The sequence below is a fragment of the Eurosta solidaginis genome, chromosome 4, assembly GCF_040869045.1.
Source record: "Eurosta solidaginis isolate ZX-2024a chromosome 4, ASM4086904v1, whole genome shotgun sequence".
In the NCBI taxonomy this organism is placed as follows: Eukaryota; Metazoa; Arthropoda; class Insecta; order Diptera; family Tephritidae; genus Eurosta; species Eurosta solidaginis.
Window position 1 is genome coordinate 268,971,660 of NC_090322.1, and position 21,992 is coordinate 268,993,651.

At 39.3% G+C, this 21,992-nt stretch overlaps 1 protein-coding gene across 2 annotated transcripts in view; it reads right to left on the reverse strand.

The window, feature by feature from the left end:
- Grip91 (gamma-tubulin complex component 3) overlaps positions 1 to 21,992 on the reverse strand; it is a 60,132-nt gene that overhangs the window by 25,688 nt on the left and 12,452 nt on the right. The window contains exons 2-8 of one of the 2 annotated variants that reach the window (XM_067786065.1): positions 19,072 to 19,330; positions 18,208 to 18,441; positions 17,811 to 18,136; positions 17,613 to 17,754; positions 17,010 to 17,550; positions 16,298 to 16,490; positions 15,918 to 16,239 (exon numbers count right to left, since the gene is read on the reverse strand). In XM_067786065.1, coding sequence (XP_067642166.1) covers positions 15,918 to 16,239; positions 16,298 to 16,490; positions 17,010 to 17,550; positions 17,613 to 17,754; positions 17,811 to 18,136; positions 18,208 to 18,441; positions 19,072 to 19,330 — 2,017 coding nt within the window. The remainder of the gene's footprint in view (positions 1 to 15,917; positions 16,240 to 16,297; positions 16,491 to 17,009; positions 17,551 to 17,612; positions 17,755 to 17,810; positions 18,137 to 18,207; positions 18,442 to 19,071; positions 19,331 to 21,992) is intronic. The other variant, XM_067786066.1, reaches the window with a different exon arrangement.

Genomic DNA, 21,992 nt, shown 5'->3' on the forward strand with positions numbered 1-21,992 from the left:
ATGTGGTGTGTTGCGATAGCGCTGTGTTGATTTTCTTTTTCCTTATGTCTGCTTCATGCTCATTTAGGCGTACTCCTAGACTTCGCTTAGTCGTGCCTATGTATATTTTATCGCAGCTTTCGTTTTCTTTACCTTTGCATGGTATTTCATAGACAATGTTATTTTGTTGTGAAGTTTTGAGAGGGGTTTTGGTTTTTGTGAAGATACTAGATAATGTATTATTCGATGTGTATGCTAAACAAATGTTATTGTTGTCAGATGTAATGTGCTTGTAGAAGTATTCAGTTAATCTAGGTATGTACTTAACACTGTAATACTGTTTGGGTTGATCAGTTGTGGTTCTTGTTGTATTTGTATTAAAATTATTTTCAACATTTGACATTTTCTCTCGAATTAGGCTGTCTATAAGTGTTTTTGGAAAGTTATTGTTTGTAAGAATTTGTTTAATTTTTCTTATGTTTGCTTCCCAGAAGTTTTGATGGCTAATAGTTAGGACTTTGTTGATAAGATTTTTTGCGGTATTTATTTTGTATTTGAAGGGTAGGGCTGATAGAAAGTTTATCAGGCGGCCAGACGAGGTAGGTTTTGTGTGCCAATCTAATGTCAGAATGTTATTATATCTATGAACCCGTGTATCTAAAAAGGGTATGCTAAAATTCGTTTCGGTTTCAAGAGTGAACTTTAATTTATTGTGGTACTTATTTAGTGTATCTAGGATAGTATCCACATCATCTCTTTTCACTATCGCGAAGATATCGTCTACATATTTAACCAATAATTTTATCTCGATGTTGTGTAGTGTTTTTAGTTTAGATATTGAGTCGTTGAGTAAGTCGTCCATGACTATATCTGCGATGGTTGGTGACAGAGGGTTGCCCATGGGCATTCCAAATGTTTGGGCATACAGTTTTTCACCCCAAACGAAGTAGTTGTTTTCTTTAAGACAGAATTCTAGCATTTGTTGGAAATTTCTCTTTTGTATGTTTGTTGTTATTTCTATTTCCCCCCACTTTTTTAAAATTATTTTTGTAGCAAGAATAGTTGGAATGTTCGTAAATAGTGATACTACATCAAAGGAAACTAATATATCTTCGTCATTGACCTTTATGGCATTCAGCCGTTCTTTAAACTCGAAGGAATTTTTAATGTTGTGCTCATTAGATACTAAACTTTTAAGTATATTTCCTACATACCTAGACATGTTGTAGCATGGAGCGTTAATTGATGATACAATTTCCACTTCGTCCAATTGTATCATCAATTAACGCTCCATGCTACAACATGTCTAGGTATGTAGGAAATATACTTAAAAGTTTAGTATCTAATGAGCACAACATTAAAAATTCCTTCGAGTTTAAAGAACGGCTGAATGCCATAAAGGTCAATGACGAAGATATATTAGTTTCCTTTGATGTAGTATCACTATTTACGAACATTCCAACTATTCTTGCTACAAAAATAATTTTAAAAAAGTGGGGGGAAATAGAAAAAACAACAAACATACAAAAGAGAAATTTCCAACAAATGCTAGAATTCTGTCTTAAAGAAAACAACTACTTCGTTTGGGGTGAAAAACTGTATGCCCAAACATTTGGAATGCCCATGGGCAACCCTCTGTCACCAACCATCGCAGATATAGTCATGGACGACTTACTCAACGACTCCATATCTAAACTAAAAACACTACACAACATCGAGATAAAATTATTGGTTAAATATGTAGACGATATCTTCGCGATAGTGAAAAGAGATGATGTGGATACTATCCTAGATACACTAAATAAGTACCACAATAAATTAAAGTTCACTCTTGAAACCGAAACGAATTTTAGCATACCCTTTTTAGATACACGGGTTCATAGATATAATAACATTCTGACATTAGATTGGCACACAAAACCTACCTCGTCTGGCCGCCTGATAAACTTTCTATCAGCCCAACCCTTCAAATACAAAATAAATACCGCAAAAAATCTTATCAACAAAGTCCTAACTATTAGCCATCAAAACTTCTGGGAAGCAAACATAAGAAAAATTAAACAAATTCTTACAAACAATAACTTTCCAAAAACACTTATAGACAGCCTAATTCGAGAGAAAATGTCAAATGTTGAAAATAATTTTAATACAAATACAACAAGAACCACAACTGATCAACCCAAACAGTATTACAGTGTTAAGTACATACCTAGATTAACTGAATACTTCTACAAGCACATTACATCTGACAACAATAACATTTGTTTAGCATACACATCGAATAATACATTATCTAGTATCTTCACAAAAACCAAAACCCCTCTCAAAACTTCACAACAAAATAACATTGTCTATGAAATACCATGCAAAGGTAAAGAAAACGAAAGCTGCGATAAAATATACATAGGCACGACTAAGCGAAGTCTAGGAGTACGCCTAAATGAGCATGAAGCAGACATAAGGAAAAAGAAAATCAACACAGCGCTATCGCAACACACCACATCAAGCGGTCACTCAGCTGATATGAAAAATGTCAAAATATTAGACAAAGAGAAACGAACAAAAATCAGATACACTATAGAGAGCTTACGAATAATGGAGAAAAGGAACAAAACAGTAAACATAAAAGAAGACACGGATTGCATTTCCGCGGCTTATTTGTTATGCCTTTAAATTCTGTTGTTTAGTTTGACAATTGTACCACATACAGATGGTATTAGCGATATGTTTTTATAATAGAAAATTTAACATATATGTATATGTATGTAAGTCCATTTTCGTTTATTGTTTTTGTTTGGTTTTAATTTTGGGACATTGTTGAAATTTTAAACAACTATTTTTATAATTTCATGTCAAATTACGTTGGTAAATTGAAAAAATATTTAAATAAATGCAGTTTCGCCCCTGAGGAAGCTAAGGTGCTTAGCGAAACGTTGGGACGTAATAGTGGAGTTTTACTTGCACTAAAAGCAACATTATGGTCAAGAAAAGCCTATCATAACACAAAAATAGTTACATCTGTTTGGTCGCGCTAGTGAAACGCAACGGATCTATATCAGACAAAGGACCATCAACGCCGCTAGCACTCCTGACTTTATTGTCTTTATCGCTAATCAATAAATCAATCCAAATTGTTAAAAATTGGAAAAGTGAGATAGTTGGTGAAAGGACAAAATGCGACTGCTGGCCGCTGTAATTTCGACATAGTGCTAAGTAAGCGACAATTCAAAAAAAGGAAAATAAGCTCTATGGTGTATGAGACTGTACCTTGAGAACATCGGATGACTCGAAATATTTTAAGACCTCTTCACATTGGCAACAGCTAGTAAGCGAAAGCGCAACAAAATCTTCAAGAAGGCCCTAAGCCTACGGCAAACGTGTGATCCTAATCGCTGGGTTGGCCCGGAGAATCCCGCTATAAATAAACATTAACCAACACTTGCGGAAGGTAAGCAGACAAGCAAGGGAGACACGAGTCATTTCGTTCTGGATACGTAACAGATTAAACTTTTACTTGTCCGGAATCAAACCCGGCATACGTTATCTATGTCCTGAATCCGATGTGTCCTCATATGACCCAACCATCCTTTCAATTTTTATATGAAACCTACGCCTCTAGAAGCAGCATCCGTATGGTCCAACGCTGTTGAAACTGTTAGTTTCTTTGGTCTCCCTTTAGAGGACTTTGATGATAATTTAAGAATGATCGCACCTATTAAATGGGACAAAGCAGTTTCAACACAACAGTAGCAAAGGAGATTAAATTGGTTTTTCTAATTGAAGATCATAATCAAAATCGTTATCAATTTTCGATTTCGGATTTGAATCTTTTCGATTATATAGTTTCATTAATCGTTCGGTTTTCTTTAGTGTTGTACCACAGTTTTATGATTATTAAAATTTGACGTTAAACCAGTAATGATACGTGCCATCTTTAACCTATCGGATAGTTTTTCATTTTGCTGTTCGATTTCTGACGCTAGTTGATTATCTCGAGCTACATAACCTGCTACCGATTCATCATCTCGCATTTTCACTGTAAAAAAATCTTCGTATAAAGTCATTGCGCGGCCACCGTGGTGTGATGGTAGCGTGCTCCGCCTATCACTCCGTATGCCCTGGGTTCAACTCCCGGGCAAAGCAACATCAAAATTTTAGAAATAAGATTTTTCAATTAGAAGAAAATTTTTCTAAGCGGGGTCGCCCCTCGGCAGTGTCTGGCAAGCGCTCCGATTGTATTTCTGCCATGAAAAGCTCTCAGTGAAAACTCATCTGCCTTGCAGATGCCGTTCGGAGTCGGCATAAAACATGTAGGCCCCGTCCGGCCAATTTGTAGGGAAAAATCAAGAGGAGCACGACGCAAATTGGAAGAGAAGCTCGGCCTTAGATCTCTTCGGAGGTTATCGCGCCTTACATTTATTTATTTTTTATTTATAAAGTCATTGCTCGGATATCGGAATTCTTTTCATAAATGCTTCCGAGCTTTTCCATCATTTCTTTTGAAGTTTTACATGTTAAAACAAGATTTCCATGCTCAGTATCCAACGACTGGATAATAGCATTCATTGCTTTTCCCTCGTTTCGCTCAAAAGTATTCTTCACTTCTTGAGTTGCAGTTATGGGTGGCGCTCTGCCTTCTTTATTATCAGTCAAAGCACGTGCTTTCATGTAGGCTACAACTTGAAATTTCCATAAACGATAATTAGAGGAATTTCTTAAAATGTGGCCTGTGAAATTGTTCTCGTCTTTTCTGTCGCCGAATGAATCCATTTTGAATGCTTGACCAATACGCTATGACAAGACGACTGTGGTTGTTGCAATTTATTCTTGAGGTGGCTAAATTTCTTTTTTATTGTTGAAGCTTATTGGACAAATTTCCTGAGCCCATAACCTGTTGAATTAATCCAAGGATTTCCAATGTCGCACAAATTATATTAGCCAAATAAGAATTGCAGTATCGCTTTTATTAGAAAAGAAAAAAGAGTGCTTTACAAAAGACCGATGATATATAACAGGATCAACTAACTGAACTAACTTACTGCGCAAAAACCTGCTGTGTCATATATATGTATGTATAAAAAAAAGGGTTGCCATAAATGTTGAAATTGTATTTGACACTGATATCTCAACAGTAATTATTGCGTTTTGGCCTGGAAATCTATGGAATTATTGCGTTTTAAATTGGAATTTTTAAGATTTTGAAATCTTTGGGTGAAACGTATTTTCTATTTATAAAATAGAGAGCTTGGTACCATTATTTTTGCTGGTGTGTTGTCCATTGGGTAAATTTTTGGTATTTTTCGGAAAGTTCCCGCCCGTAGGTGTTTCATGGAGTACTCTGAAAGAGTATTCCGAGCTGAAGTAGGATATCGCAATGCAATTATTTCATTTTTTTTTGTTTGTTGGGGAAAACTGAGAAGAAAGAAGCAATGCACAAAAATAATAATTGAATAACAATTATTATATACCGGTGTTCAGCCAATTAATTCTGTAATATTAAGTAAAATTGAACACCATATTAAACATACAAACAAATAGCTATAAATAATTTAAAAAATAAAAGTTTTCCTTTGAGAAAAACGACGCTAATTTTTGTATAGCACGTCGACATGCACATTTGTATCTGCACAAGTTAACTCTTTCCGGCACAGTTTTTCGTTGATAATGGTAGAATCGTAAATTTCAATATCTTGCCTATAGGCCGAAGTTAAGCCATGGATGAATTTTTTTTTAAATAGATCAGCAGGGGGTGAGTTGTATTGTGGTTAGCTAAGGTAACCACTGTGAAATAAGTATACACAATGCAGGAGTTTTTTTTTTTTTATTTACTCAAACCAAGTATTTTAAATGTTCATGGTGATAATTAAAACACTCTTTTCCGTCCCGGTAGCAAAGAGGTAGTTTGCATATTTTGCAGCTCCATAGAGTACGCACAGGCATATTTTTCGTGTTATACACACTGCAGCGACTTGAGGTGCCTCTTATTGGCTGATGGTTACCCATAGCAAGCCTTATTGTTGCAGGTACTTCCGGTAGGCAAAGCCAAGTTGCTGAAAGAACGCGACATTTTTCTCTTATTACTTATATAAGCAGGTGCAAGCGTATCTTGGTAAACATGTCGCCTAAAATCCTTGAGCTCTTTATAGATTATAAAAGCATGGTGCATTAATAATTGCACGATGGTAACTAATCTAGTAAATGAAAGAATATTCGGTGCCACCATTTTTTGATTTGCGGTCAATCGCATAGCTTCCCTTCAATTGGTCAAATTTATCCACGAAATACATATTTTGGTTGTAGTCCTTCAAGGCCAGAGGGCATAAAACTTCAATTATCTTCCCAATTTTTTCTTTTCTTCTTAGATGAACCAGATCTCTGGGATCATGAAAGTTCTCAAAACCCAAAATGAAAACACAACGTTTATCTTTCCATTTCATAAAGGAAACCATCTGATTGTCACTGACTCTATAATCGTATTCTCCGCGCTTCAATTCCTTATCGGTTGAACTTAGGGAGATGTTTACGAGATTAATTTACTGTCCCACATGCATAGACGTTCTTCTGACGTAAATTGACCTGCAGTTCTTTTGAGCTGGTTGTTTCGTCCGGCAAATGGTTTGAAGTTGTAAAGCTTTCAGGAGCTAAAATTGTATAAGCTTTCTTCCATTTTGGAGGGCCTACACCAAGGGCTAGTAGCGGAATACCTTCTGTAGTTGGCTGATTACGTCCAAGCAGATGGGATAAGGGAGCGTCATCGTCAGAGCCAAACTCCTCATCAGATGGAAAAAAATTATTACCAAGTGAAAACTGTTGCGAGTCAAGGGGAACGTCTTCAATATCAGGTTCGTCTTCATCAAATCCATCTCCACCGGCACAGCTATCAGTATATGTAGGTATATCTTCATATATCAATAAGTTTTCAATTTCACGATCAGATAACTTCTTCTTGGCCATTTTCGCTAAAACCCCTAAATTTTTGTTCTATATTGTATTTCACTAAAATTCGCGTAAAGTTTAGCTACATACCAAGCGGTGGCTACCTCTTCTAACCACTTTGAAAAAGTCAAATTGAATTTCGCAATTCCGAAATTCGCAATTTCGATTGAAATTTCATAACTGTAAATGACCGTTGCGCTAGGGATTTTGAAATATTTGTTTCACAGAAATCTCATGGCTGCCTTAAAGAAGCATCACAATACACAACGCTTCCGTAAGAGGGCGATGTTTTCAGTTACACATCAAAATTAGGTGTTTAACTGTACTGGCCACCACGAAGAAAAGAGTTAAGGGCACGCTACATTTATAGATGTAATAACATTGTAACGAATATTAGCAGCACTCCGGGATACTATCATCTCTAAGCCGATGCTAAGCAGTGACTTGATGCACATCGATAATTCAATCATTATGTCTAAACAATGTACGTACACGCAGCGGAGAAGAGACGCACAAACACATGCATATATCTTTTCTGAGGTGCTCACAGGAGAGGGCAATCATTTGTGCAAGTATTACTCACGCGCATATGAGAAGCTATAAACGTAGTTGTGGCTGGTGATTTTGTAGCTGATAACTAACTAGTAAGTTCTGGAATGGAAAAGCCTAGAAGTATGCAACGAGGAAATCAGACAGTATAAAAGGCGACAACAGTAGAGGCGCGAGAATCAGTTTTGATTAAGCACGCTATCTGTCGAGCAATAGAAGTGTTATTTTGAAAGTAGTCTAATAAAGACGATTTTGCATTACTGAATAGTGGTGTTATTTATTCAACAGTTTAGTTATTCGAACCTTAGTATTAGATTTGAAATAAGCGGAGTTGCAGTAAATTCGTTACAATTGGTGTCAGAAGAGGAATTGTTGAATAAATTCCGAAGACTTCAAATACAACTTGGACATGGCACAGTTGAGTGAATTGACGATCCAGCAACTAAAGGAGTTGGAAGTCTGTGGATTGGCTACTTTTGGCAATAAATCCCAGCTACAAAGACGACTAAGTGTAGCTATGGTATTTGAAGGAATCAATGCTGAGGAGTATGTCTTTCATTATGATAGCGACAAAACAACAACAAAAATGGAAGAAAAACGAAACACCGCAGACATTGACGAGCACAATATCTGCACAAACATCGACAATGGCATCTCAGCTGGAGTCACAGGAGGCACGCATTTCAGAAATGGTGTCGCAAATGTCATCTCAATTGGAAGAACAGAAGACATATATGTCATCTCAACTGGAAGCGCAAGAGGCACGTATATCTGGAAAGTCGACAAAAATTTCGGAACAGGTATCATCGCAGCTCTTTGCGAAACTGGAAGAGCAGGATGCAGGATTACAACTCGAGGACGAAATGGATGTCGAGATAGAAGCGTTGAAAGGTCTTATGCAACAGTTACAACTAAATCGTCCAGCTGTTCCAGCGAGCAATCCGAAGGTAAAAACTACATCTTTTGACGGCTCTGTTCCTTTCGAGGTATTCAAGCTTCAATTTGAGAAGACGTCAGCAGTGAACAACTGGAATGCTGAAGATAAAGTTGCTGCACTGTTCGTGGCATTGAAAGGGCCTGCAGCTGAAATCTTACAGACAATTCCAGAGTACGAACGGAACAACTATGAAACATTGATGAGCGCTTGTTGTTGTTGTTGTAGCAGTGCTTCGCCCACCTAACAGCCGCGACCGATCACAAATTGTCATCAGTATCCTCTAACGGGAGTCCAAGGAAACTTGCTGTTTCAACAGGGGTGGACCATAAGGAAAGGGGTGTTAGAGGTGTTGGTTCCACATTACAATTAAAGAGATGGTTGGTGTCATGTGGGGACACATTGCAATAGGGGCATACATTTTGTATGGCGGGGTTGATTCTGGATAGGTAAGAGTTTAACCTGTTACAGTATCCAGAACGAAGTTGATCAAGAGTGACACGCGTTTCCCTGGGGAGTATGCGTTCCTCTTCCGCGAGTTTTGGATACTTTTCTTTGAGTACTGGATTCACCGGGCAATTCCCGGCATAAAGGTCCGACGCCTGTTTGTGGAGTTCACCAACCTGTTGGGATGCTCAGATTTCTGGGTATTCAACAGGAACTGTTTGGTCAGCATCTCATTTCTCTCCCTGATGGGGAGTATTCTCGCCTCATTATGCAGATGGTGTTCTGGGGACATAAGAAGACAGCCCGTGGCAATTCTGAGAGCAGTATTTTGGCAGGCCTGTAGCTTCTTTCAGTGGGTAGTTTTTAGGCTTGGCGACCATATGGGTGACGCGTAGCACGTAATCGGCTGGCTAATTGCTTTGTATGTAGTCATGAGCGTTTCTTTATCTTTTCCCCAGGTACTGCCAGCGAGGGATTTGAGGATTTTGTTACGGCTCTGAATTCTAGGAACAATTGCGGCTGCGTGCTCACCAAAATGTAGATCCTGATCAAACGTCACACCCAAGATTTTGGGGTGTAGGACAGTCGGTAGCGTAGTGCCATCGACGTGAATGTTCAAAATGGTCGACATTTGGGACGTCCATGTTGTAAATAAGGTCGCGGAAGATTTAGTCGGTGATAATGCCAGCTTTCGCGAGGCGAAACAACTGGAGAGATCAGGGAGGTAGCCGTTTATTTTATTGCATAGCTCATCGATCTGTGGGCCTGGGCCTGTGGCCATTATTGTGCAGTCATCGGCGTAGGAAACGATTGTGACTCCTTCCGATGGTGAAGGTAGCTTAGGTATGTAGAAATTAAACAAAAGTGGGGATAGGACACCACCCTGTGGCACCCCTTGTTTAATTCTCCTTTGTTTTGATGTTTCGTTTCTAAATTGCACCGATGCTTGGAAATAAGGGAGCTAAATGGCTTCAAGCGTATTTGCTACTGGCGATAGGAGATATATCGGACGATACGACTCTCCTATGTTAGCTGGTTTACCAGGATTTAGTAGCGGTACCACATTGGCCATTTTCCATTTCTCGGGTATGACAAAGGTGGAAAGAGACAGGTTGAAGACATGCGCTAAATATTTGAAACCCCCTAGGCTTTTAAGCGTCGGCATGGCTATGCCGTCTGGGCCCACTGCTTTGGATGGTTTAGCGCGACCAATGGCGTCCTCAACCTCTTTAGCGGTGATGGTGATTGGTGACGCGCTGAATTTGTGTTTATGCGCGTGTCTGTTGGCCCTCCGTCTATCTTTGTCGACCGTAGAATGCATTATATATTGTTGGCAGAAAGCGCTCGCGCATCAAGCTGTCTTATAAGGTCACGTTCTCTCGTTAAGTTTGCGGCCTCCGCCGGGAAGTGGGGCCGGATTTCGGGAATTCTCCCGGCGGGAATGAAACATGCCGAGGCAGATTCAATGACCTTGCCGTAGGCACGCTCCTCTTGGCGGCATCAGTTGGGATAGGGAGGGCAGAAAAGAGGTTGTCTGTAAAAGATTTATATTCTTCCCACTTTCCTTTTTTGAAGTTTATGAAAGTGCGTTTTTCGGTGACGATGAAGTCAGCGGTACGCTCGAGCGAAATAAGTTTAGACAGGTGGTCGGATGCCAATGTTACCATCGGCTGCCAGTTGACGCAGTTTACGAGTTCTGCGCTCACGATTGAGATATCTGGCGAACTGTGACAGCTTCCTACCATACGTGTGGGGGCGTCTCCGTTTATTGTGCAGAACGTCGTTTCTTCTATTTGATCCGCCAACATCTCACCCCTACTGTCCGCCCGCAAATTTGAATGCCATAGATCGTGATGGGCATTGAAATCGCCTAAGATAATGCGATTGTTGCCAGTGAGTAAGGCTCTGATATTAGGGCGTTATCCACTGGGGCAACATGTGGCAGGAGGGATGTAGATGTTGATGATTTCTAGGTTTGCATCGCCTGACCGGACAGATAGGCCTTGACGTTCTAAGACATTGTCCCTGCGGTCGATGCCAGGATCAAATTTATAATATTGCACAGAGTGGTGTATGATAAACGCGAGGCCGCCTCCATTTCCGCTCTTGCGATCTTTTCTGTGGACATTATACCCAGAGCAGGTCTGCAATGCAGATCTTGCTGTGGGTTTAGTCTCTTGAATCGCAGCAATGCGGATGTTGTGCCGCTTCATGAAATCGACTATCTCCGTAATCTTCCCAGTTAGTCCATTACAGTGTAACTGCAGAATTTTGAAGTGCATAAGGGGAGACGTCGCCACTCTGGGGGTAAGTGACGGGTGACTACGCCTGGGTTGAGGAAGGCCAGGAGGCAATTGCTGTTGTGGCCCTGGGACTGGGCGTCCTTGGGCAAGCATTGGGCTACCCGGATGATTTGGGTTTGCGACCTGGCAACATGGCGCAATGAAACCCGTGGGGGGTTGCCGTCGCGGAGACCAGAACATCTAGGAAAGTGGCACCACCCAAGGCAGGAGCTGCATTGGGCGGATGTCGCAAACATATATATTCTGTGCTGGCAAACGGTGTAAATGGAGATAGCGACTAAGAGTCTGTTTCCTTGACCTACAGGATTGCTGCCGGAAAAGAGGGGGAGAAGACGGGGGCAGGGGCTGATGCTCAGCATTGCTACCGACTCTACTACGGAGATAGTAGTTATGAGTGGTAGCAGCTGTTTGAGTTGTTGGCGCGGTGGGGCGCGAGCAGCAGCGGGTACTTGTTGTGGCTTGCTGAGCAGCGGGGCTGCTGGAAGGTAGTGGGGGCGCTTAGGCGTAGACTACGGGACGCCCTTGGGCGTGAACAGCAAGGAGCCACAAAAGATTTATAAAAGTTACGTGGACATCGGGTTTTGGGATCAAGCCCAGAACAATCTGTCCGATGCAACCATCCCTTACACGAGACACACTGAACAGAGTATGACCGTCCTAAAAAGATTCTTTTCCGGCAGATGCAGCAAAACCATTTCTCAGGACCGGGGTCAGGAGACGGACCCGGATTGGATTCGATACCTTCCCGGAGCAAGAGAATATGGAGCAGTGCTGCAAGGAGCTGCTGGGAGGATGACAATTTGTGGGAGGGACGCAACAAATTAAATGGGGTTACACTGAAATGACAGTCCTTGGTCGGGAAAAATTCCGAGTCGCTCCGGTACATAGAACCGACTGCCTTGATGAGCGCTCTAGAGAGACGTTACGGAATCGAGCATAGGAAATATATCATTTGAGTTGCAAAATCGTTACCAAAAGCCGAATGAGACTTTGCAGGAGTTTGCGTCGGATGTTGAAAGATTGGCTCATCTCGCAAATGCAGACGCACCCGTGGAATACACCGAGAGGGTTAAAATTCAGAGCTTTATAAATGGAATACGGGATGCCGAAACGAAACGATTTGCTGAAACGGTATCACATGCACTGACTCAGGAAACAGCGTCACTTTTGGGTAAGCCCGTACACAAAGTTCATCGCGTGGAAAAGCCAGATTGGGTAGGCACAATTTTGGAAGCACTGATGGGATTACAAAAAAAAATGCCGGAGTTATGAAGTGTTTAAAGTGCGGTAACCGAATTCACATTGCAAGTCATTGCAGCACCGGTCATGGTAGTTCCAACTTGGCTGGTCGTAAACGCAAAACTGGAGGAGATAAGCAAGAGCGAGCCAAATGTAAAGATCGAGAACTTGCCCCAGCTATTGAATGTTGTGTGGAAGTGGAAGGAAATCGAGAAATCTTACCGTCAAAGGAAATGGGGATGGCAAGGAGCATGTACTGACTGTAGATATGGGCGCATCTCATTCTTTAATCCGATCCAATTTGGTCAACAGGAGAGTAAAGCCATTACCTGGAGCAAGATTGCGTCCGATTACTGGCGAGAATAACCAAGTCCAGGGAGAAGTGGTATGTGAAGTCTTAATTGGAAAGGTCACAGTTCTACACAAATTCGTTGTGGCGGAGATCGTTGATGAATTCATATTGGGAGTGGACTTCTTGGTTGACCATGACATCAAGATCGATATATAGAGAAGGGTGATGCGTTATGAGAACCAGGATGTGCCACTTAACTTCAGTTTGTAAAAAGGGCTCAGCAGTAATCGGGTACAGGTGGAGAAGCGTCGACAAAGACGACGAAAGTCAAAGGTAAAGGTTGATGTAAGGAATGGGCCAAACAAAGCAAAATCGAAGGTACCTGCGAGAAAAACACTGGCATTGACAAACCCTAATGGACGCACTAAAACGACTGAAAGAATTCAAGGGTGGCTTCAAGCCAGCGCGCACTACTGTTGTGAAACGTCAAGAAGATACTGATGATACAAAGGCAATTCGTCAAGATCAAGCCCTACGAAGTAGTTCATTGGCCAAACAAGAGTGTGAGGGAACGGTCCATGATAATGAGTAGTAGGATCACAGTTACGACAAGAACAATAATTCGGAAGGTTTCTTGGAGGGAGATTTGGTACTGATATACAACCCTTACGGGCGAAAAGGTGTTCCAATGAGGCCCATCATTAATTTTAAATCCGCACCATGTTACAAACTATCCAAATATTTAAAAACGATATTGATAGATACTCTAGAGCTAAAGAACGAATATGCAATAGCTAACACAACAGAACTAATGGAGAGACTCGAGACCGTAGAGCTAACAAGAAACAGCAAATTGGTATCTTTTGACATAAAAGATTTATACCCATCTATACCACTATCGGAGACTTTGGACATAGTTAGCTCAACAATAGTTCATAACACAAAAAACAAAGTGAAAAGTATGCAAATCACAAATACGATAAGAACCACTTTACGTCAAAACTTTTTCAATTCAACAATAAAATATATAGACAAACAAACGGTCTTGGAATGGGAAGCCCCACATCAGCAATTCTTATGGAAGTGTTCATGCAAAATCTGGAAGAAAGGTACATACAGGAGCTGAAGTCCAAATTAGGCGTGTCATTTTATGCTAGATACGTGGATGACATAATATGCGTTTTAACTACTAATAACGAAGAGCTTGTACTGGAGTACCTCAACAAGCAGCACGGAAATATAAAATTTACAATGGAAACCGAAAAAGACGGAGGAATCAACTATCTAGACCTCACGATAAATATTGATAAAGAAGCCAAAAGATTTAACTATGACATATATAGAAAGTCAACGGCCACCGACACAATAATACACAATACCTCAAATCACCCTCAACAGCATAAAAATGCAGCATTAAGGCACTTGATACATAGACTTGAAAGAACACCTCTTACACAAGAGGCATATAAGAGCGAACTTCAGGTCATATATAATATCGCTGCAAACAACGGATATAAAAAAGCACTAGTAGATAAGCTCAGAAGGACAAATGGAGAACCAAAAAGAAATAATGAAAAGGAAAATAATAGCTGGACGACTATGACATATACTGGAAAAGCAACATATAAATTGGCAAACTTCTTTAAAAAATACAACATTAACACAGCATTCAAAACATCGAACAATCTAAGGCGAAAACTAAGAACTAACATTAACTCAGAGGATCCGTTTAGCAGCCACGGCGTATACAAGCTTACCTGCGGATGCCAGCATAGTTACATAGGACAAACAGGACGGCAAATAAGAACGAGGTTCAGAGAACATATTAGAGATTACAACAAAAAAATACGGAATCCAAACATTATACCCGAGTCTAACTTCGCGAATCACATGGTCGAGAATGAATGTTACCCAGCAAACATCAATAAAACACTTAGGGTTCTTCGCGTACAAGAAAAGGGCCGACGTCTCAACGTACTCGAAAACATGGAAATCTACAAACAGAAAACATTCGACGGTAGAATAATAAACGAACAGATAAACACAATTTCTGACACAATATTCGAGCCTTTAAAACTTGTTTACAGGAAACAACTTAATCACACAGGTACAACAGACAAACACACAACCACAAATAAACACAAAACAATTAACACACCAAAACAAAAAACCGACAAAGAAGGTCAAACGACTAAAATCACAGATTTCTACCTACCCCAGTCAGCCACACAAATCGATTAGTAAACCACCCTCGGATCTGAAGGAACACACAGCACATACACATAACTAAATATACACAAGCATCGATTTGACAATACCTGCTCATATACCTACGAACTATAAATACAGGACAAACGACGACAACAACAGATCAGAACGAAAATCGACACTGATGATGGCACAACGCCGAAACCGGTTTGTCTCAAAACCAAATTTGACAAGGGATGACGGAAAATCGTTCCAATATACATCAGTGTTCCATCCAAATTTTGGTGCAGTTGGGATGGCCCATACAAAGTTGTGAAGAAGATCAGTGATACCATGTACCGCATACAAACCATTGGGAAACCACGAAATAAAAGAGTGGTACATTTGGAGATGCTAGCAGCGTTTAGATCGAGAGATTTGTCTGATCGGGACGATCAGACTTAGGTGGAGGGCAGTGTAACGAATATTAGCAGTACTAAGGGATACTATCATCTCTAAGCCGATGCTAAGCAGTGACTTGATGCACATCAATAATTCAATCATTATGTCTACACATATGTACGTACCCGCAGCGGAGAAGACGCGCAAACACATGCATATATCTTATCTGAGGTGCTCACAAAAGAGGGAAATAATTTGTGCAAGTATTACTCACGCGCATATGAGAAGCTATACACGTAGTTGTGGCTGGTGATTTTGTAGCTGATAACTAACTAGTAAGTTCTGGAATGGAAAAGCCTAGAAGTATGCAACGAGGAAATCAAACAGTATAAAAGGCGACAACAGTAGAGACGCGAGAATCAGTTTTGATTAAGCACGCTATCTGTCGAGCAGTAGAAGTGTTATTTTGAAAGTAGTTTAATAAAGACCATTTTGCATTACTGAATAGTGGTGTTATTTATTCAACAGTTTAGTGAAACGAACCTTAGTAGAAGATTTGAAATAAGCGGAATTGCAGTAAATTCGTTACAATATCAAGACGCTCTATTTACATACACAAGCAAAAGTTCGAAAATATATTGCCACTTACCTTTGCATTGCACTTTTGGTCCTTCCAAATTTTTGATGATAGCACAAATTCCATATGCTTCATACGCCACAATGGTTTAAAAAGCATTTGATATATACCCATACATGGATCAAGCATAGTTGCTAACGGTCCGCGCACCGTATATTGTAAGGATAATATATCCCAGCCAATATCACCATCACATGGCGTTAATAATCGTACATCTAAATGGTTGAGAATTTCGGGATCATCATATTGTGCATTTGTAGAACGTATTGCGCAATCCATTATTGATGAAAGATCGTAAGAGTAAAGTTCTTTGGCCGGCTTATCCAACTCGCATCTTGTAAAAAGAACAAAGAATTATATTGAATTTCAAATATATTCGATCTTCCACATACTTCAAATTTTCCATGAGAATTCCAATAAAATCACCCTGCCCCAATAGTAAGTACCGACGCATCGCTTGCAAATGCTCGAGAAGTTTGTGCGGTCCCATTACTATATCCAATACCCGCTTTGAAGTGTTCAAGTATATTGCATCGATTGTTGAATGTAATTTGGTATCGGCCACACATGAAAAAATATGATCCGCTGAAAATTAAATGAATTGATATTAATATATTTTGTATTCGAGTTCTTACACAAGGTGACCTATTATAAAATGCCCGGAGCGGGTTAGAAGGCTTGGAATATACCCGCGGCAGGTATGCCTGTCGTAAGAGGCGACCAAAATACCAAATTGATTTAAGGGGTTGAGTAGCGCAACCCTTTCAAGGGCTTGCTAGCGCCCCATATAGCTTCTCCAACCCAATTGCCAACCTCACCTGCCCGTGGCGGATCCTGTTTCTTTAACAGCCTAGGTTCTGGCGACCCTAAGTTCTACATGGATGACCTTGAAGGTTTGGTGTGGTCATACTAAATCGTTCCCGAATAGTCGGGCTAGTACCTTAATGGTGCTAGTTACCGGAACGTATCGGATCTGCGTCCGTCAAAAGACCATAAACATCGATAACACTCCACAAGGCCCTCGGGGAGTGTCCTTATCGCTACAACAACAGCAACACCAAATGCTACGTGGGTGCTTACAAAAATGCTCATTAAGTCACTTACCATTTTCTTCAATACATTGCCGTAATTCATCTCGTCCTTTTACGGGTCGCTTATCTTCGCATATTTCACACAAGAAATTTATGCTCTTTCCAGTAACGAGAATTTTGTGGGCCATTTCAGTTGATACGAAATTCGGTAACATAGTTGTACGTACTCTATATTTGTCATGCCACAACCGATCAGGTCCAACTTCTGATAAACATTCAATAAAAAATTCGCCATGTGGGTCGCTGATTTCGCCTTCGAGAAGCCAATGTGATAACATTTGATATAGTGGACCACATATGGCGACCAAAAGTTCATGAACCAAAGATTTCACCATTGGATTGCCATTATTCAAAAAACTGTGTACGGTTGAAGCAAGAGCGCCACCTTTCTTCTCCTGACAAGCTTCTGCTATGGTAGCCAACCATTGAAGCCTTTTCAGTGCGTCAACCGACCAAACAAGAATTTTCATCAATGTTAATCGTTCATGGCGCATTGGTACGATGGCATTGGCTTTTATAATGGTATTATGTTCTAAATCTCTTTGTCTGTTTAACTGTCAAAATTGGTTTTAATATTATTAATATTTTAACATAGATGGAAATATAGTTTCAATACCTGCTCCTGTAGAGTTGCAACCATGCCATAATATCTGGTCAGCTCATTTTTCAAAGCAGATACGAAACCTTGTCCCATAAGCCCTAGAGGGCATAATCCACTTTTAGTATCTGTATATGATTGAACCAAATCATGGTAATATCTGATAGATAAATCAATTATTTATAAACACTAAATACTTAATAGCATTAAACTTACCCCAATTCAGAGAGTCTCAGCAGCATGCCAGCTTGTACTACGTTTAAAAATTTCACTTTCTTATCTAATTTAAAACGTCCTGATATAACATCTTTTTTTAAATATTTCCCTTGTATGCCCGTGAATGCATATATAATATTCTGCACTATGTCATCATTAAGAATTTTTTGCTCAAGTGATTTACTGCTCTCCGTGCGAATATTCGCACCAACATTTTTCGAGACTAAGGTATCATTTTCCAAAGTCATCCGGCTTAGACCACTTCGACCTGACAGCATTTGTCTTAAATTAACATCCTGTGCTGTGTGATGATATAGCGAATGTGACTAAATAAAAATTAAACACACACAACAATTTAATATTTAGTCGCAACATTTAGTTTCTAAAATTGGCTTACATGTGTTGCTCTAATGCCCGATGGAAGTGTGGATTGTTGCGAATGCTGCTGTAAACCAGATTTTTGCAACAAATGCGAACGTATGGATTGAAGAGCGGAATTAGCGGTATACATTAAATGACTGTGGTGACTGCTACCAGTTCCGCTGTTGTATCCATTCTCAGAAGGGTACTTAGAATCTGCCATGAAATATAAGAAAGTCAGCAATGCTGTACGTTGATGTTCATCGGGAACCTTAAAAGAGAAAGACTTTACAATTACATAATGAAGTAATAGCGATAACAATTATGGATGTAAAGCCTCATTATCTTTAACGATATGGAATCTAAAGCATATGGAAGGAATGGAAAAGCTATGTAATTCTAGAAAATTCCGAAATTAAATTTTTTCAAGCAGAGTAAAAACAGCCCATTTGGTGGTGGCGCTACTTATACAGCTACTTCTATACCGCTTCCGTATTCAGCGTGTTTTTATTTGCAATAGCAGCAAAAGCAATATTCAAATGTTTTGTCTCCCAATGTAGCACTCCTTACTAGCATGACTGCCGGCGAACGTAGGTTCCCATCACGAGTAGTGGTTTTCTAAAGCAAATAAGGCTAATTCGAATTAATAAAGACTCGCCACATTAAACAACCAACTTTCGTTCGTTCGTTCGTTTAACGAATGTCAAAGACTGTAATTCCGGCAGCACTATCAAAAAATATTAGGCGCTTATTTGGGCTTTTTACAACAAGATAAGTCAGAGGGCGAATGGCCTATGACTGTGTCGTTCTTAAAAGAGAATGAGGCGATAAAATATAACTAAATTCACTTAAGATTAGTTAAATACAAAATCAATTTCACCAAATTTGAAATATTTCTAACCGAAGTTTTTAGTTGTTCGTGAAATTTTAAAAATAAATCGCTGTTGTTTATAAATGCACCCTCGGTTGATCCACGGTCAGTTTTATTTGTTCCAGATTCGTTTTCAGCGGGCAGTGCATTTAGTATTGTACTTTTTGATTTTGATGCGTCAAGTTGATGAGTGATTTTCGTCAGTAGAGAAGTTTCGTCGTAAGGCAACGTTGAACCTAGAGCTGTTGGACAATTCGATATGTACTGAATTACGTGCCGCAAAATTTCTCTGTAAACGTATATAATGTATATAAATAGATATTTTTTTATTTAATAACTATTTGGTACGTACGCAAGAAATTCATGAAATAAGAATGAAATAAGAAAAGATTGCAATTTCTAGTTTTCAAACTTATTTTTATTTGAAAAAACTTAAATTTTTTGGACGTCATTATATAAAATTTAAGGGTGTTCTTTTGAGAATAATCAATTTATTTCTAAACGAGCCTTGACACATTGCTAGCATGGTCTTTGTGGGATTTAATCTGTGGAAAACTTGTGGTATATTCATCTTAAGGACATTTCCTGCTGAAAAAAGCTTTAAGAGTACAACTCTGAACCATCACAATTTAGCACCTCCTGACATCCGATTCTCATTTTTATAACGAAAGTAAGGGTTTCGGGGGCTGCGCTTCAGTATCCACTCGCCGATTATTGCACTTCATTTAGTACAGAAGGCTAGAAGGAGTTCTCTTGATCACAAATCTGTTCTTCCTAGACTCCAGACCCTTATAGTTGTAGAGTTATTCCTTCTTAAAGTTTGCCAATCTTGCATGCTCTAATGGGTTTAGATATATATGATGTTTATGACATCACAAGACACAAATACTGAAAACGTTTCCCTAGAAATGGATCAGGTCCGCCTTGGGCTGGATTTGTTAAGTTAAATGCAAGGGGCTTCGGCGCGTTGGCTTGGTAGGGCTTGGCCAGATCCCCAATATGCAAAATACATCGGATTAAACCACATTTTACTCGAAAATACTGCAAATTCTTACTAGAAGCCATCAATTAATACTATTTTTCACCCCAAAATACTACAAATTTTTCCCTACAATGGTAAATTTGAACATCAAATTACTATAAAACTAAAAGGTTGCGCAGCGCTAACCTTTATATTTGTAATCAAGAAACTTCTTCCAATAACACCAATAAACACCGTTCTCTGAACTCTAATCCAAACCTTCTAAGTGTATTGCGCTTATATCCTTCAGTGAATGAGTATGAACATTTACCGTCGGGAAACAAATTTTGGTAATAGTCTAGTTGAGGGGTCGACTGCTAATAATTCAGGAAGATCCATTCTTGTGAAACAGCGTTGAATATGGTAATTGCATATTGGAAAGAAGACATGGCGGAAAAAAAATTTACGGTGTCTGTCTTCTTGGATTTACCTATTGGACGTTATGTTTAAAATTGGTATAAGAGGAAAGGCGTTGGAATGGTTCCGGAGTTATTTGGGTGACAGAAAACAGAGAACGATAATTGGAAAGGAGGTTTCATCAGTGGTGGATGTTAACATTGGTTTACCACAAGGCTCGGTCTTGGCGCCAATATTGTTTACATAGTATATCAATGATATCAAAAGATGCTTAAAATATTGTAAAATACGTCTATTTGCGGATGATGCATTGCTTATTATAAGTGAAAAATATGCAGAATGTGCCATGCTGAAAGTACAAGAAGACCTGGACTCGCTATACAAATGGTTATGCCTTAGAAAACTGAAATTAAATGTCGAAAAAACTAAGTTCATGATATAGTTAGTTAGTTTAAAAAATAGTTTAAAAAATATTACGCTGAAGGTAAAAGACATGGAAATCCAAAGAGTAGACAAAATTAAGTATTTAGGAGTTTTGATTGCTAATAATCTAAATTTTGGAGAGCATGTAACTTATCTGGAAAGGAAAATTGCACAGAAAATAGGCTTCATGTATAGAACATGTAAACATATCAGTCAAAGTCATAAAATATTGGTATATCATTCAATTATTGAACCACACTTTATTTATTGTCCTACTATTCTGCTATTAAGTAATCTAATATATTATCTAATATATATTATAAATGGGAAAGTTTGGATGTTAAGATGTTTGGATGTTTGGATGTTTAGATGTTTGGATGTTTGGATGTTTGGATGTTTGGATGTTTGGATGTTTGGATGTTTGGATGTTTGGATGTTTGTCCAGACGTTTGTCTTTGTGACTCAATAACGCAAGAACGGCTGGACCGATTTGTATGAAATTTTGCACACATATAGCCAATAGTCTAGAAGGATCTACTAGCTATATATTTTTCAAAAGGGGCGTGGTCCCCGCCCCCTAGGAACAGTTATAATTTAATTATTATATTTTTTCGTCTTTGCGACTGAATCACGCCAGAATGGCTACACGGATTTTGATGAAATTTGGGACACAGACAGTAGTCTACTAGCGAAATTTTTTTCGATCATGGAAAGAGGGGTGGGGGTCCCACGACCCCTTCGAGAAATTATTTTTCATAATTTTTACACATTATAACTTTACGTATACTGGCCTTCACCAATATCACAGACTCAAGGGGTCAAATAAGTCGAGGGCTTACAAAGTAAGCAGTGACACCCTCCGCCCGCCCCCCTTTATCTCCCCCTCTGGTGTAAAATCCATAAATTGTTATAACTCAATCTAAATTTTCTCCTAAATCAATAGTTTTTGGTATCTGGTACATACAGAACGAGATCTAGACAATTTTGGAGGAACGATCAGTGGTCCTCTCCTCTACTCCCGCCATCCGCCCTCCATCAATTGTTTTTATTAGCACGCTTTTATTAGCTTTACCTGTATGTTTCTATCTAACTTTTTATTCGCTCCAATGCGCCTGCTGCCTTATTAACATGGTTTTATAATTAGCTTCAC